This window comes from Heterostelium album (assembly GCF_000004825.1).
Source record: "Heterostelium album PN500 unplaced genomic scaffold PPL_contig1, whole genome shotgun sequence".
NCBI lineage: Eukaryota > Evosea > Eumycetozoa > Acytosteliales > Acytosteliaceae > Heterostelium > Heterostelium album.
In genome coordinates, this window is record NW_008805078.1 from 245,283 (window position 1) to 260,716 (window position 15,434).

Consider the following 15,434-nt stretch of genomic DNA (forward strand, 5'->3'; position numbering starts at 1 on the left):
CTATTGATATTGATAATGATATTGATGTTGATATTGGTATTGGTGTTGATATTGATATTCAATCTAAAACATGGAATAGTATAAAAATGAAGAGTGTAATAAAACATTGTAGGAGAATAGAGTCATCCAGATTGGCATCCTCTACCAATAGTTCATTGGGATGACTAAACGATGATGTTGATGTTGATGTTTCTGAAGAAGAAGATGTTGTTGATGATGTTGGTGATCTTTTGGTAAGATATGATTTGCTATTGAATATAAAACATAGTATGGTAGAGTAGAGGTTTCTAATATCACTAACAGCTGCACCACCAGATCTGGTCACCAGAAGGTCTTGATTTGTTTTCTCTGGTTGGATACTCTCTAATCCACCAGCTGGGGATGATTCTTGAACTTCAGTATCGGATAGCCCTTCAAGGTCAGAGAATCCATCTTCAATATCACCACCATATTCACTACTACCACTATCGAATGACAGTTGTTCATTGTAACTTGTAGATGGAGATAAAAGAGATTGATTTGTTGACTGGATAATCACCAGTTGATTGTTATTATCGTTATTATTATTATTAATAATTATATATTTTTCATCTTCTTTCTCTTCTTCATCATCATCATCATCACTCATCATTTCATAATTGCTTTTCTCATCGACTTGATTCAACTCTTGATCTATAATTTTATAATCAATAACTTTTTCCTCTTCCTCTTCAAGTGGTACTACTCTAAATCTATCATGTTCTTCTTCTTCTTCTTTTGGATGTTGTTTTTTGACTGAAATTGGTGAGAAATGATATGATTGTGACTTTGAAGGAGATGATATTTTCTCTCTTTTCTCTGATCTAAATACTTCTAGATCAGCATCTTCACTAGAGCCATCGAATGATCTCTTCAGTGTAGTTGATTTCTTTGTTGGATGAACCAAGCCAGTGTATGTATAGGGTGTCTTTTTATTATATTGACCGCTATCTGATATGTCGTCTGTTAAATCTACGATGGGTACTATCAAAAAAAAAAAAAAAAAAAAAAAAAGAAATAATCAAACAAAAACAAAAATAAATTTTTAAATTAAAAGTAAGAAAATAGAATCTAAAAAGTTAGGAATCTCATCGTTTAATTTAATAAATACCAGGATTAATAGATTTTGTCATATTGCTAATCTTTTTTTTATTTTTATTTTTTTTATTATAGTTTTAAATTATCTCACTATCTATCTTTATATAACTTCTAACAATCTAACTATCTAACAAAACTATCTAACTTTGTAAATAATAACATGTAATTATCTGTTCATATGTAATAAATGAATGTAACTAATAGAATAATATTATTAATACCCTACCAATAATAAAATAAATTAACCAATTCAATAAATAAATCTTTGCTAACAAAACAATCAAAGAAACTAACAACAACAACATTTAATAACAACATCATAAACTAATTAATCACATTTTACTAATAATGTTAAAATGATACTTTATTTTTATTATTATTATTATTGGTTTAAAAAAATATTGTAGAATAAAGTAATTATTACTTAATAAATAATTAAAGAAACAACAAGTTGTCAAAAAAAAAAAAAAAAAACAAAAAAATAAAAGAGTCTGGAATTTTGATCAAGTTTAAATTAATTCCCGAAACACTTGCGCAAGTGAAATTTACCCCCAATTTTTGATGATATTTTTAACAATGATGAGTGATGCCAGAAGAAGAAGTGAAGTGGTAGTAATTAAAAAAAAAAAAAAAAAAAAACAAAATAGAATAAACAACTTTATATCAAAAAGGTTTGTTTTAAAACCCCTTTTTAATGATCATTAATTAATAGTAATTATAATAAATAAATATTTAAATAATTAAATATATATAAATAAAATAAAAAAAGGTAAATAATATTTGATATATATTTATTTATATGTATAAATAGAATTTACAAAAACTAATATATAAAATTTTTACTATTTATTTTATTTTATTTTTATTTTTTTTACTACTACTAAACAATAACAAAACAGAATCAACAAAATGTGTGATACAAATCTTATTACTTTAAATACATGGTTGTTAAGAGAGGAACACAGTAAATTGATCAATAGAGTAGAGTTTGCCAATTTGATGAGTGGTATCGCTCTGGCATGCAAGATCACATCGAACGCTATAAAGAGAGCCGGTTTCGAACAGTTGTTTGGTTTGGCCGGTGTTACCAACGTCCACTCTGAAGACGTCAAAAAGTTGGATATCGTTGCCAACGATGCATTCAAGACCGCTTTGAAGTCGACTCGTGAAGTCTTCTGTATGGTCTCTGAAGAGGAGGAGTCAATCATTCCAGTGCCAGAGCACCAATCCGGTCAGTTTGTCATTACATTCGATCCACTCGATGGTTCATCCAATCTCGATGCCAATGTCTCTGTCGGTTCCATCTTTGCCATCTGGCCCAAAGTATCAACTGATTCCAATGTAACTATTTTGATATCAAACTTTACAACTTACATGATCTAATTAATAATAATTATTACTATTATCTCTTGCAGTTCTCAGATAAAGATGTATTGAGACCAGGTAGACAAATGTATGCCGCTGGTTATGCACTCTATGGTAGCGCTACTATGTTGGTGTTGACACTGGGTAACGGTGTGTTTGGTTTCACATTGGATTACACAGTCGGTGAGTTCGTACTGACTCACGCCGATATGAAGATTAAGCCACGTGGATCGATCTACTCGATCAACGAGGGTAACAGTGTATTCTGGGAGAAGGCAACCGCAGAGTATGTCAATTCAATCAAGAGTGGCAGCAGTGGTCGTGCTCCATACTCATCGCGTTACATCGGTAGTATGGTTAGTGATGTCCATCGTACTCTGCTCTACGGTGGTATCTTTATGTACCCAGGCGATACTAAATCACCAAACGGTAAGCTCCGTTATCTCTACGAAGTCGCACCACTCTCATTCATCGTCGAGCAGGCCGGTGGTAAGTCTTCAGACGGTAAACAACCATGTCTGGATATTGTTCCAAAGACCATTCATCAACGTAACCCTGTATTCATGGGAAGCTCACATGATGTAACCGATCTTGAATCATTCCACAAGAAATAAATAGTAAATAAATAAAAAAACAAACAAACCCATTCCAACAAAATTATAAATCAATTTAATAGGATTTTTTTTTAAATTTTTAACATAATAGGAGTTTGGTTTAAAAAGCCAACAAATTACTAACCTCATTCAAACCAAGTAGAGAATCATTTGGTGAACATCAGATGCTAGAACCAAATATTGGCCTGTAATGGAAATAATATTACCATCATCAAATGCTCGGATCGTATAGTGGCAGTACATGAGGTTGTGGTCCTCCTAACCCTGGTTCGATTCCAGGTCCGAGCACTTAAATCCTTTTTAAAAATCATTTGTCCGCCTGCGGTAAGTAACTTTTTTTTTTAAAAATTTTTTTTAAATTTAACGTTTATTCAAAATTAATGTAAGAACTTTTTGTTTAGTTTATTAATATAAATTTATCATACCTATTCAAAACTAATGTAAGAACTTTGAATAGTAAAATTGATCGATTGTTTTTTGAATAGTTGTTGAGTTTTTAAAAATGAAAAATAATTTGAATTTTGAAAAAGTGGTATTATCGTTACATATCTCCCTCCATGACATCAAATATTGAATTGGAAATTGAATAAGCAGAGTTGAGTATTACTTATTTTTTTTGTTGTTTGTTGAATGAATCTATCATAGTTGGAATGTATTGAATGAGAGTGTTTTCATTTATCCATTTGTTGTGATACATTATGTAATCGCTGTCAGTATCGAATTTAACCAAGTATTCAATAGCTGTAATGTCAGTCGCCCATGAGTCAGATACTATAGATGAAGGAGCACCGAATACGGCAATGATCTCACGTGCAAACAAATTAACAAGCTGGATAGCAGTGACATCTTTGTGACATGGGAATAATCGGGTCATTTTGGTGAATCTGTCCACCACTACGAACAGATTGTCTTCGCCTGTATCAGCAGCAGGCAAAGCTAATAGATCCATTGATATATCACACCAAGGTCTGTCTGGAAGAGGTAGTGATGCCAAGATCCTTCTTTGATTTTCTTGATGTATGAACGTTGGCATTGGACACACTTCTTCACAAATTTAGAGATAGTGTCACACATGTTTGGCCATACATATGACTTATTTAACTTACTGAGCATTCTTCCATAAGCGACGTGACCACTAAATGGCGAAGAGTGCGCTTCGTTTATTATTGACGTGATCGACGCTGGATCGAGCATGACCAATCGCATATTATCACCATCGATCCAATAGTAAAGATCATTGATAATGGTGATGTCCTGTCTTCGTTTGAATGATTGGAACCAATCTCTAGTTGCTTTGGGGAGCTCTGAAGAATATGATGCAACGATGTCTTTGTGGAGATCGTTGTCCCAAGGAGTGTAGAAATCCGGAACACGGGACAAGTAGTCGGCCATGCAGTTCTCCTTTCCGGGGATGTATGATGTCTGGAAAGAGAATCTGGAAAGAATTCACTCCACCTGATGAGTCGTGGGTTGTCCATGTCATTCTGGGAATTATAAATCAGGTTCCTGTGATCAGTGTGAAATACAAATGGTCTACTTAGTAGATAGCCAAATCTGGTAACGGCATGGATGAAAGAGAGTAACTCGCGATCACGTGCACTGTAGTTCCGTTGGGCAGAATCAAATTTCCCTGCGTCGAATAGCACGGGACGGAGATTGTTGTTGTCGTCGTACTGGGCAATCATGAGACCAGATCCAACGTCCGATGCGTCAGTGTAGATAAGACATCTGGATGAGCATATCTCCGCTTTGATATCGTTGAAGTCTGCAATCTCCTGATCGGTGAGATTGATCTTCCTGTATTTGGTACTGATTGTACTTGTCAATCTAGCTAGTTGTGGAGCGAGATGTGTAACGATAATACCACTTTTTCAAATTCAAATTTTTTTCATTTTTAAAAACTCAACGAATATGCAAAAAACAATCAATTTTACTATTAAAAGTTCTTTACATTACGAAAAAACTAAATAAAAAAATTGTTAAAAACAAAAAAAATCGATATCTAAAAAAAACAAAAACAAATTAACCTTATCATTCTAATTTTATCTATTAAATAAATAACAATATCAGTATTTTTTAAATAATTCCTTTGAAAAAAATTAGTTTAAACGATTGATTATTTATACAAAGAAAATTTTAATAGAAAAAACATATAACATAACAAAGGAGAGTGATACCAAAGAACTATTTGAGCTACTACCATTCGAGCCAGTGGTAGATGATGGAGTTGGTGTTACTGGTGTTTTGTCACATGTGATATGAAATCCTGGATCTATACAAGTGTTACAAACCCAAGATAAAGATTGTTGATTTTGATTTGAAGTACATTCATCCATTGAGTTAAATTCATAGCCATATGCAACATTATACTCATCAATGTATTGGATCAAATATGTTTTCAATCCTGTATTTCCGCTGCATGGATCTTTAGAGGTGCTATAGTTTAAAAATAAAATGAAAATTATCATTAATAAACAAAGGTTTTTTTATATAATTACTTCAATTTTTTGTACACTTACAAGCATTTACCTACTGGAATTACCATTTTTACAGTTGGAGCATCAGTTGAAGAGCATGGTTGGGTACCACCAGTTGAGTTACAACTTGTAGACAAAGTGACTGTTCCAGTTGTTGTTTTATTGGTGGATGGACACAATAAAGTGAAATTGTCTTCGCAACTACTACAATTTTGTGCAAGAGGTCTACCATTCATTTGTTGAAAACAATCGAAACGAGATGGATAAAAGGTACCAATAACTTGTGAATTGTTGATTCCTGTTATATAGAAACTACCATTTCCACAAAAAGAAAAATCTCTATTCAATTTAAATAATAAAAAAAAAAATTAAAATTTAATTGAAATTTTAGATTTTTCTTTTGATCTATCATAAAAATACTTACAAACATCTTTTATTTGGAACATTCTTACAAGATAGATCTCCTTGAACCGCACAACGTTCAATGGTGCCCTGTGAACAACGACCACAAACTTGAACTTGATCATCTTGTGAAACGACCACTGAAGTTAATGCTAAAACTACAAAAATTAGACTTTTATAAATATTCATGATTTATTGATACATATATAAATCATTTAAGACATTTAAATAGAAGTGCTTTTATCCTGAAAAAATTTTAATGAGGGAAGAAAAAATAAGTTGAGATTTTCCCTCATTAGCTGGTTATTCTAATAACTATTTTGGGGTTATCGTGATCTCCTTTTTTTTTTTCATTTTTTTAATATGAGAGAGGGTCATTTTTTTTTTTCAAAAATTTAAAGTTAATTTAACAAACATTTTATTCCACCATTAGTATGAGATATGCCTATTTTTTTCAATAAATTAATATTCATTCACCCATCATTTAATATTTTTTGGAAGTAAAAAAAAAAAAAAAACTAGTTTCAAAAGTCCTTCTCCTGCAACTAAATGTAAGTGGGGTTGACTACCCACGACAATTATTAAAATTTTTTTTTCAATAAATTAATATTCATCCGGCATTTATTATTTTCTATCATTAGTATGAGATATACCATTTTTCATTAAAGGTTATTTGATGAACAACTCAATGCTACATAATCAACGAACAAACTAATACCCATTCAATCAAATAACAAGAAATAAAATTGGTAACCATAAACCAAACAATTTTTTATTTTATTTTATTTTATTTTATTTTTTATATAAGATATTTTTTAGATAGAGTGACTGATTTACCATCGTCGCTGATCGAAGATGCGATCATGTTAGACACTTGAAATCTAGCACTAAAATAAAACTGCACCAGTAACTATATTGAGTGGGTGTGGTGGGTAGAAATTCTCTCATTATGACGTTGATGAAAGTCATAATGAGAGAATTTTCAAAGTCAATATATTGAAAATTTTAAAGTGGTTTCGCTAATCAGAAGGTCGATATCAATCTTTGTGTTTAGAATTTGAGGGGAAAATACCCAGTTTTTATTAATTAATTCTTGTTGTCTATATATTCGGGTCTTGTTCCTGCTCTTTTTCTTTGTTCAATCTGACCAGCCAAACGATTTGTTTCGTCCAGTAGTGAGGGGGAGCTCAATGAAACAGGGGATGATGCGATTGGTGTGTGAGTTGGAGAGTGCTGTTGTGCCATCTGCTGTAGCTGTTGCTTGTTTAGCTGTACCAATAGATCCGATTCTTTTTCTTTAAATAATACAGTTAGAATTTTACATTTGTTTTGTTCTTTTTTGATCTCTTCGCGTTGCTTGTTGATACCAAGATCCTGTGTTGTGTAGTCGTTGAGTAGCTCTTGCAATGAGAGATTGGCATTCCAAACATTCAGCAGTTGCTGATAGAGATTGCTCATTGCCGAACAGAAACGAGTCTCTCCGATTTGAATTTGTAGTTCCTCACTGGATATTCCATTCTCAAAGAGTTTGGCACGAGTGTTGTTAGTGATCGTTCGCAAATCCGTGTAGATATTGAGGTGTTGAGTGAATAGTTCGATTGCCTTTTCACGGGCATTCATAAAGGCAGTGGCCAACGATGGTTTGGCATCGATCATTCGTTTGTATTTCTCTGACATTTCTTTGGATTTCTGAATTTCCAGCTGAGGCACGGTGAATGCTGACTTTTCAAAGATCTCCACTGAGAATGTCGATACCTCAGAGGCAATCGATGACATCAGAGGAACACACTGAGTAAACAGTGTTTTATATTCAATGGAAATCTGTTGTACAAGTTGCGAGGCGGCAACAAAGACATCGAAAATCTCTTTCTCTGATTGGAATTCGATTTGTTCCGAACAGGAATTCCACCAACTCTTGGCGGCCGTAACGTTAAACGAGAGAGTGGAGAGTGTCGAGTTTGTTTGGAATTGCATTTGATGTCTTGTAAGAGTGGGTGAGTTTGGATTACCAACTGGTTTCTTTGAGCTTGCAGCAGTGTTGGTCGATGAGAACGAAGAGGTTGACGATGAAGGTGTCGATGCAGTTGAACTTCCACCGCCATTAATTACTGCGGGTGAAGAATTGCTGATATTTCCAATGGAGGGATGTGAACTTGGTGTAAGTATTTGACTAGAGGTAGTTCTCGCTGGGTGTGTCTTGGTGATTGGCGAAGTCAACGGATGATTACTGGAAATCGAGGAGTTGAAACTACTGGAGCTAGAGTTGGTAATCAAGAAAGATGACTCTGGTGAGGAATCTTCTGTTGACGATTCCACTTGGTGTGCACTTGCAGCGGAAACGTCACCAATCATTGACATATCACCAAGTCCCTCGAGAATATCGCTGAATCCTTGGAAGTGAGGGAAATGATGGAAATCTGAGATGTTTCCATCAAAGGTGGTGTCGTTGGCCGAGTGGATCGTATCGCTGTCAAAGTCACCGAGATCCGACGATGGATTGTGTTGAGTTGATGAGGAGACTTCATCGCTATCGTCGTTGATATCGTATGGTTTGGGAGGTGGTGCCATGTCGTCGGTCGACGAGAAGAACTTTTCAAAGATCTGAGTGGTTGTGTACATTGACTTGGAGAGTGAAGTAGTTGATCTCGTGCAGGAATCCAGTACTTTCGAGAGACAAACACTGGCTAGGTGAGTTCCACGATCGACTTTATTCGAGAATTTCTTTGGACCAACTTGTGAGAGACGCGAAGGTTTCATGCTGGCATTATCAATTTGTTGAAGACTGGTCGGTGAGTTTCCAGATGATATCTCGACGAGACGCAACGATTGTGCAACGATATAGCTAGGTGTTTTGTGGTCGTTGATAAACAGTGCGATAGTATCATACCAGTCAGCGACACGACTCGACTTTGTCTCGGCTGGATTGACTCCACCTTTGACAAGAGTAGTCAACAGTTTCAATATTGGATAACGGTATTCCTGTGGTCCGTACTCCAAGATATTAAAGAGCAGAGAGAATACAATGGTTGGATGTTTTGCTACCATCTCACAGAGTGGAACGGCCAGGTCAGAGAGGAAGTTATCCAGCTGTTTGAGATAGGTCTGTTGATTGTAGTTCTGGAAGATTTGTGATAGACGTGTCAATCCGTGATTGTCAGAGACAATAGAGATTCGTTCCGCAGTCAAATAACAGAGATGATCTATTTGAGTCTCTCCGATATTCGAGCACAAGAATGGCAGTAGTGCAGCGAGATTGATAAGGAATCGAATCGATTCCGGATGGAATATCTCATCGCATGGCTGCAGTGTCATCTTACTGAGGAAGTCGACAGTCGGTGGCGTAGTGTAGTTGGACAACATACCCCTGATCACCATCGGTTGTATGCCATTAAAGAAATCCCACTCCTTTGGTATCGATGCCAAAAATACATTCTGAACGGCACGATCTTGGAAGTTGACGGTTTCCAACAGCACTGAAAGCATCTTGATTGCATTGTTGAAATGCAGTTCAAAATCGGTGTGTAGCAATGCAAGAGTTCCCCAGAACAACTGGGGGAATAGGATCAACTTTGATGGATGAATACAACGCACCATGATCAAGAGTGTCTCTTGTATCTCGCTGATCAGCACGACATTGTCGTTGGTGATATTGGCGAGATTCTTTCCAAGACTTTGCATGACATCCGTCAGCGAATCAATGGTGGTAGTTGGTTCCAATCCACGGAGAATCTGATAGGATCGCAATGCCAAACGAATATTCTGACTGTTGGTCGCCCAATTGAGTGCGTGTGCACCCCACAACTCCTTCAAGTCATTCGATCCACTAGAGAGAACTGTAACGACACGTTTGGTCAACATGACAACATACTTTGGATTGCTAATCTCCTTCTTGGTGGTGAGTTCCTTGAGGTTGGAAGTCGAAGAGGATTCATCGGATCGATAGACCGACGGCAACAGGAAATCAACGAGCTGAATGGCATCTTCGTAGGTCGACGACTCTGTGTTGCCAGTCAACTGACACTTCTTGATAACGAGCGATCGTATCAGATTCAGTAGAAGCATACGGCAATGTTCATGTACCGGTTGATGATTGTAATACAATCCCAAGAATATCAATTGTAGCAATAATGGTAGATGACTCTTGAATTCCTCACCGACCTCAAACGAGACCTCCGAGAGGAAGATCAAAGGCAGTTGGAATCTCGTAAGTGGATAGTTCTTGGTGGCACGTTCCGAGAGGTCGGTAGCCGTATGGAAAGCAACGGAAATCGACATACTCGCATTGTAGATATCAGAGCCTGCCAAGGGAATCGATGATTTGCTGCTGGTGAGTTTCGTACCTTTGCCAAGTGTCTTTGTTTCGCCATACTCTGTAAAGTTTTGAGCAGCAGAAGTCGATGACAACTCACTGACCAAGCAATCCACCAGCTTCTGTGGTGACGAACGACCTAGATACACACAGATTCTCTTGAAAACCGGGATGAGATCATGGTTTCTTGTCTTTTCCATAACACGCAATATGAAATCAATGATGATCGATAGGTTGTCTTGGTTGAGACCGAGGATCTTCCAGATTCGCTCGATGAGATGTTGATGCAGCGTATAGTGTTTCATCGTTATCAATACCAATCCTTGTAGTACAACTTCGAGAGTGGCTGCACTGACCGATGCCAAGTGTAACAGATTCATCTGTTCGATCCACGGCGCTACATAGTTCAACATTTGGTTGTGTTGATCCTTGTGGTTGACGACGTCGCCACCCTCAAGCCTGTACACCACATCCATAAAGAACTCGTAGCACAACTCTGGATTCTCGAGTGACAGTGTTTTGGCGAGGTTACACTGCGATGTATGATAGGTGTCGGTCAGCTCCGATCCCACTGCCGACGGGTAGTATCCATCGCTGTAATGGTCGATAGTCGAGGCAGCCTTGATAAAGTACAACAGCTGCAACGCCTGTTGTCTAACGACCGACGTGAAAGTACCGGAATTAAATATGACAAGATTCGTTAGAATCGATTCAGAACATCCGAATTTCAATACTGAATCTTGGCAGAGTTCCACCAGAGTTAGGAAATAACCGTTGGCGACGGTGGTTGTCAGAGAATAACATTGATTGACACAATGATAGATTAATTCGGGATGTGAGAGATTGCATTTCAAAAAGTTTTGCAGCGCCAGACGAGTGACCGATCGAATCTTTGTTTTCATCTTGGAGACAAACATGCTGTTGATCCACTGGAAAATGACACCACTTGGATCCTTGAAGTTCTCGACAAACGGTGGTCCCAACAAGATAACAGAAACTGCATGTGAAGCAACATTACTAAGTTGTGAAGCATGTTCGAATATTCTCATTTCATATTCCTTTCGTTTGGTAACTTCCTTTTCCTCCTGTTGTAAAAATACACTCAGTCTCCTTGAGACTGCTTCCTCCCTAAGTACTTCTTCACTTTCACTCCATTTACTAAATACTCTAAATAAATCTTTTCTCAAATTCTAAGTTGAGTTGTAGTATAAAGAGATATTAATATTTAAAACCACTAAACTTATCAATATTAAATAATGGTTGATTCTTTCTTACCTTGTCTAAAAATTCTTTGGCACCAAAATAAAGTTGTTGTACAATACGATGAATCAAAACACAAAAGTTGAATCTAATGTCGTGTAGATTATCCCAGATATAATCGTTACTTGATGCCTCTGGAGAATTTAGGAATTGCAATACCTCCTGTATGAATTCGACGTATGAACGTTTCAGGACTTCTCTTCTGACGAGTTCGCCAGGTTTCAGTGACTCGAGACAGTGTCTTCGTATTCCGATGACCGATCTCAATCCATCGGTCTTCTTCTTTGTTTTCTTGGTGATGTTCAACTCGTGTTCGAACGGTCTCATCAAATCAAACAACACCTCCAACACTCTGGGATGTGTCTTTTCCATCGCCATCAGCGTTGACTCGACAAAGAACTTGTCGGTCGATTTCAAATAGGGGATGATCAGGTTGAATAGTTCACGGGCCGATGTCGGTGCGGAATCGGGAATGTCTGTTGTCTTCTTTTTGATATCGATGGCTTGGTTGTCGGTGACCTGGATGGTGGCGCACGCGAAAATGATGTAGTTACGCCACCAGATAGACAAGGCGTCGGCTTCCGCTGTCGACTGTGTCTTTGGATTCTCCTCGGGCTGGATCGGTCTGATTCTCTGGAGAATCAACTCTGTCGACTTGTTGACGGAATGTGGACACAACTCCGATGCCGCTCTCACAATATCCGAGAGACAAGAGCTCCAGAGTAGCTGATCTTCTTTCGACTCGGACTCTGCCAGTCTCTCGAAATCCTGTGTCGACTTTTGCTTCTTGTATTTATTCTCGAAATGACTGGTCAAGTTCTGTGCATGCCGATAGAGAACTTCATTGCCATTCTCATCGATGATGTCTTTGATGTGCGGTGTCAACTCGCCGACCAAGTCGGGATGATGCTGTTGCTGCGCATTGATGAAAGCGTCGTGTACCGTTCTAATCGTATCGAGAATACTAAAGGAGATACGTCTAACTCTGCCATTTGAACTGCAGAGGAATACGAGTGCAACCGACTCTACAAATGCCACTTCGGGAGCGTAGTCTGGTCCGTCCGTTTTGAATTTCAACAGGTCATCGTTGTCGTCTGTGGCCACTTGGAATTTCATTGTCTTTGACTTTGCCCATAGTTCCATAAGCTCTGCCATCTTCAGCAAAACGATATGAATGAGATTGGACTGACGATCGGAGAGTGACAATGCAAATTTACCCAATCCACCAATGATGTATGGACGCAAGTCGGGTCGCGTCGACATCAACTGTGTTAGGACGATCGACGACTTCTCACAGACACCCTTGTCCAGATGAATCAAATACTTTGAAAGCATCAACACCAACTCTGAGACAGTGAGACGCGATGGAAATGCAATAGGGATGGTAGTGATTGCGATCTTTAACAACTCCAAACAAGACGGTCCGGGTGGACGCAGCTTTTCCAGCAACTCATTGAGAGGCTTTGTCTGGGTGGAAGTCAGGAGCATTCCAAACGATCCGTCCAACGCCACAAGGATCTGAGAGAGGAAAATAGAGAGTGTCTTTACATAGGGTTCAATGAGTGATGCAGTCGATTGTTTCTTCATGTTTAGCGTGCCGTAGCGCTGGCGACGAACGGCGCGAACCTTGTTGGACGAAACGACGGGGTCGGGAATCGGACTGGTTGCGGGACTGCCACCCGGACTATTGCTAAACGACTGCAGTAGTTTCGGAGTGAGAGGATTGGTGCCTGCCTGGTCGATGAGCAGCACTGCACGCAGTCCAATAATCATTCGTTCGGGATTCGAAATGTAACCGAGTGTATCCTTGGGATCGCCGCCTCTCAGCAAGTCGAATATGATTTTCTCAAAGGAAAAGTCAAGCCGACTACTGGCAATGACACAAATGATATCGATAAAACTGTTGAGCGAGTCGGATGCACTCACCGTTAGCTTCTTGGTGTGTCCAACTGGGAATATATGTGAAACAAACTGATGCAGTCGTTCGGCCACCTCCTCAGGCTGCTCGCTATACTTTGTAAGATAACATTCCAGCAGATACTGACTGGATTCCAAAGCATAAGGACGAATTGCCTTATCCTTTATCTTTATGAAATTATCCATCAAACCCCAGAAACTCTTTAAAAATACTTCTTTCTCTGAACAACATAATAAAATTGATAATAATGGATATGATGTCTATAATTAAAATATACAATATAATTAATAACAAGTTAAATTACTAATTCAAATGATAAATAAACTTACAACAATATCTTTGGTTTTCTTTGTTTTCTTTGATATATAATCAAATAGTTCCTTTATACTTCCAATCCACTCGGTATATACAACATCTGGTTTAAATTTCTCTTCTGTCAAAGGACGCAATATACTTGCTAAAATTTCGGATATCGCTCTCCTGAGATCTCCTTTAATCTTGTTATTCTTAAATAGATCCAAAAATGAATTTATAAATTCTTGTGATTGTTTTAGTTTAGTTGTTGATGATATCTAGAAATAATAATAATAATAATAATAAAATTGAATAAGTAAAGTATAAAAATATATAGAGAAAAGAAATTCTATTCAAATTCTTATCATAAACTTACTCTAACTTTTAAAAATCTAATACCCTGTAAAATTGGAAATGTCTTTGATTTGAGTGTGTTTGATGAGAGACAGATTTGAAATTCCTTAAAGAAACGAGTCGATACCGATCGTAAGCGGTACTTGGAGAGTTGACCCAAGATCGATGCACACAAGTCTGGAATAGTCGATTGCGAAGTCGACGATGATGTCATTCTACGCTCCAACTTGAAGTGGTCGTAACATATCGATTCGATCTGCGTTCCAATCGTATCATTCAAATTGTCTTTGGTCAACGAATTCAAAATCGTCAACAGCGAAATACAAAATATATAATCTACAATCAATTTATAACGTTCATCTACAATCGGTGTAATATCTTTTTTCGTATCGGTACCATCTCTATAATAATAATAATTATTTATAAAAAAATAAATTATATTAGAATATTACATTCTTTTCCACATCTTTCCACATCTTTTTCATTTCATTTTCATATTTCTGGCAAAAGTTCTAAACATTTCATTACTTTCCAATGCAAATCAATGCGAATGCAAGTGCAAATGAAAATCGAGTTTAGTTGCAATTCCGAAAAATAAAAAAATAAAAAAAAAACAATAATATCTGACACCTGACATTATAATGGGGGTTACTGACTGCTTTGTTGGCTGGGTGGTAGTGGTGGTGATGAGGGAATGATGATAATAATTATACATACAATTTTGGCTTTGATATACTTTTCGCAGGAATGACATGCTGTGATGACCTCCACTGTAATAATGCACCGGCAATCAAATTCAAATAGTATTTCGATACCTCTGTCAAACCTTCTAAAACATTGTTGAATGTCTTTGAATCTGATCCTTCGAAAAAGTCTTCAATCTTTATTTTATCATCCTGCATTATTATATTGTATTTATATTAGAGTGATGTGTCAATAATGATTGATCTATTTATTGATTTGAGTTGATTTGATTTTATTTGATACATTACTCTAACAAAGATATCTATTTTAACTTTTGTATGTTCTTTGAAATCACCTAATAGACGAAACATAATATGATCTGCGGGAAGTACAGCTTTCTGATCTGAATCACTTCCGCCACTACTATTACTGCTTGCTCTTGTTCTAAGAGAACTATTTGAAACTGTCGCCATCTTTATATTACTTTTTATTATTACTATACTATATATATTATTATTACTACTACTTATTATTTTATAAATTACAACATGAAAAATGATTAATTTCTAATATTCTAAATTAAATGAATGATTTGAATATAATTTGTTTATTAGATTTGTTTTGTTGATATGTTTGATATG

At 36.8% G+C, this 15,434-nt stretch overlaps 4 protein-coding genes and 1 non-coding gene across 5 annotated transcripts; 2 read left to right on the forward strand and 3 right to left on the reverse strand.

Annotated features, from left to right (window-relative positions):
- Positions 1 to 58: 58 nt before the first annotated feature.
- PPL_00935 (uncharacterized protein) lies at positions 59 to 1,151 on the reverse strand (the record flags this gene model as incomplete). The annotated part of the gene is made up of 2 exons (XM_020571954.1): positions 59 to 1,002; positions 1,130 to 1,151. The coding sequence occupies 2 exons, from the start codon at positions 1,149 to 1,151 to the stop codon at positions 59 to 61; spliced, it is 966 nt and encodes a 321-aa protein (XP_020437812.1).
- Positions 1,152 to 2,025: 874 nt separating this feature from the next.
- Positions 2,026 to 3,095, forward strand: fbp (fructose-1,6-bisphosphatase; the record flags this gene model as incomplete). Its single annotated transcript, XM_020571955.1, has 2 exons — positions 2,026 to 2,457; positions 2,532 to 3,095. The coding sequence occupies 2 exons, from the start codon at positions 2,026 to 2,028 to the stop codon at positions 3,093 to 3,095; spliced, it is 996 nt and encodes a 331-aa protein (XP_020437813.1).
- Positions 3,096 to 3,262: 167 nt separating this feature from the next.
- PPL_00937 (uncharacterized protein) lies at positions 3,263 to 6,839 on the reverse strand (the record flags this gene model as incomplete). Its single annotated transcript, XM_020571956.1, has 10 exons — positions 3,263 to 3,280; positions 3,302 to 3,427; positions 3,868 to 4,139; positions 4,202 to 4,517; positions 4,622 to 4,961; positions 5,123 to 5,141; positions 5,293 to 5,531; positions 5,615 to 5,911; positions 5,997 to 6,126; positions 6,812 to 6,839. The coding sequence occupies 10 exons, from the start codon at positions 6,837 to 6,839 to the stop codon at positions 3,263 to 3,265; spliced, it is 1,785 nt and encodes a 594-aa protein (XP_020437814.1).
- PPL_00938 lies at positions 3,313 to 3,383 on the forward strand. Its single transcript has one exon. It is a non-coding gene; the product is annotated as a tRNA-His (tRNA).
- Positions 6,840 to 7,060: 221 nt separating the features above from the next.
- PPL_00939 (uncharacterized protein) lies at positions 7,061 to 15,266 on the reverse strand (the record flags this gene model as incomplete). The annotated part of the gene is made up of 8 exons (XM_020571957.1): positions 7,061 to 9,076; positions 9,404 to 11,473; positions 11,559 to 12,809; positions 13,092 to 13,721; positions 13,791 to 14,033; positions 14,132 to 14,510; positions 14,827 to 15,005; positions 15,102 to 15,266. 8 exons carry the CDS (start codon positions 15,264 to 15,266, stop codon positions 7,061 to 7,063), a joined length of 6,933 nt encoding a protein of 2,310 aa, XP_020437815.1.
- Positions 15,267 to 15,434: the final 168 nt, after the last annotated feature.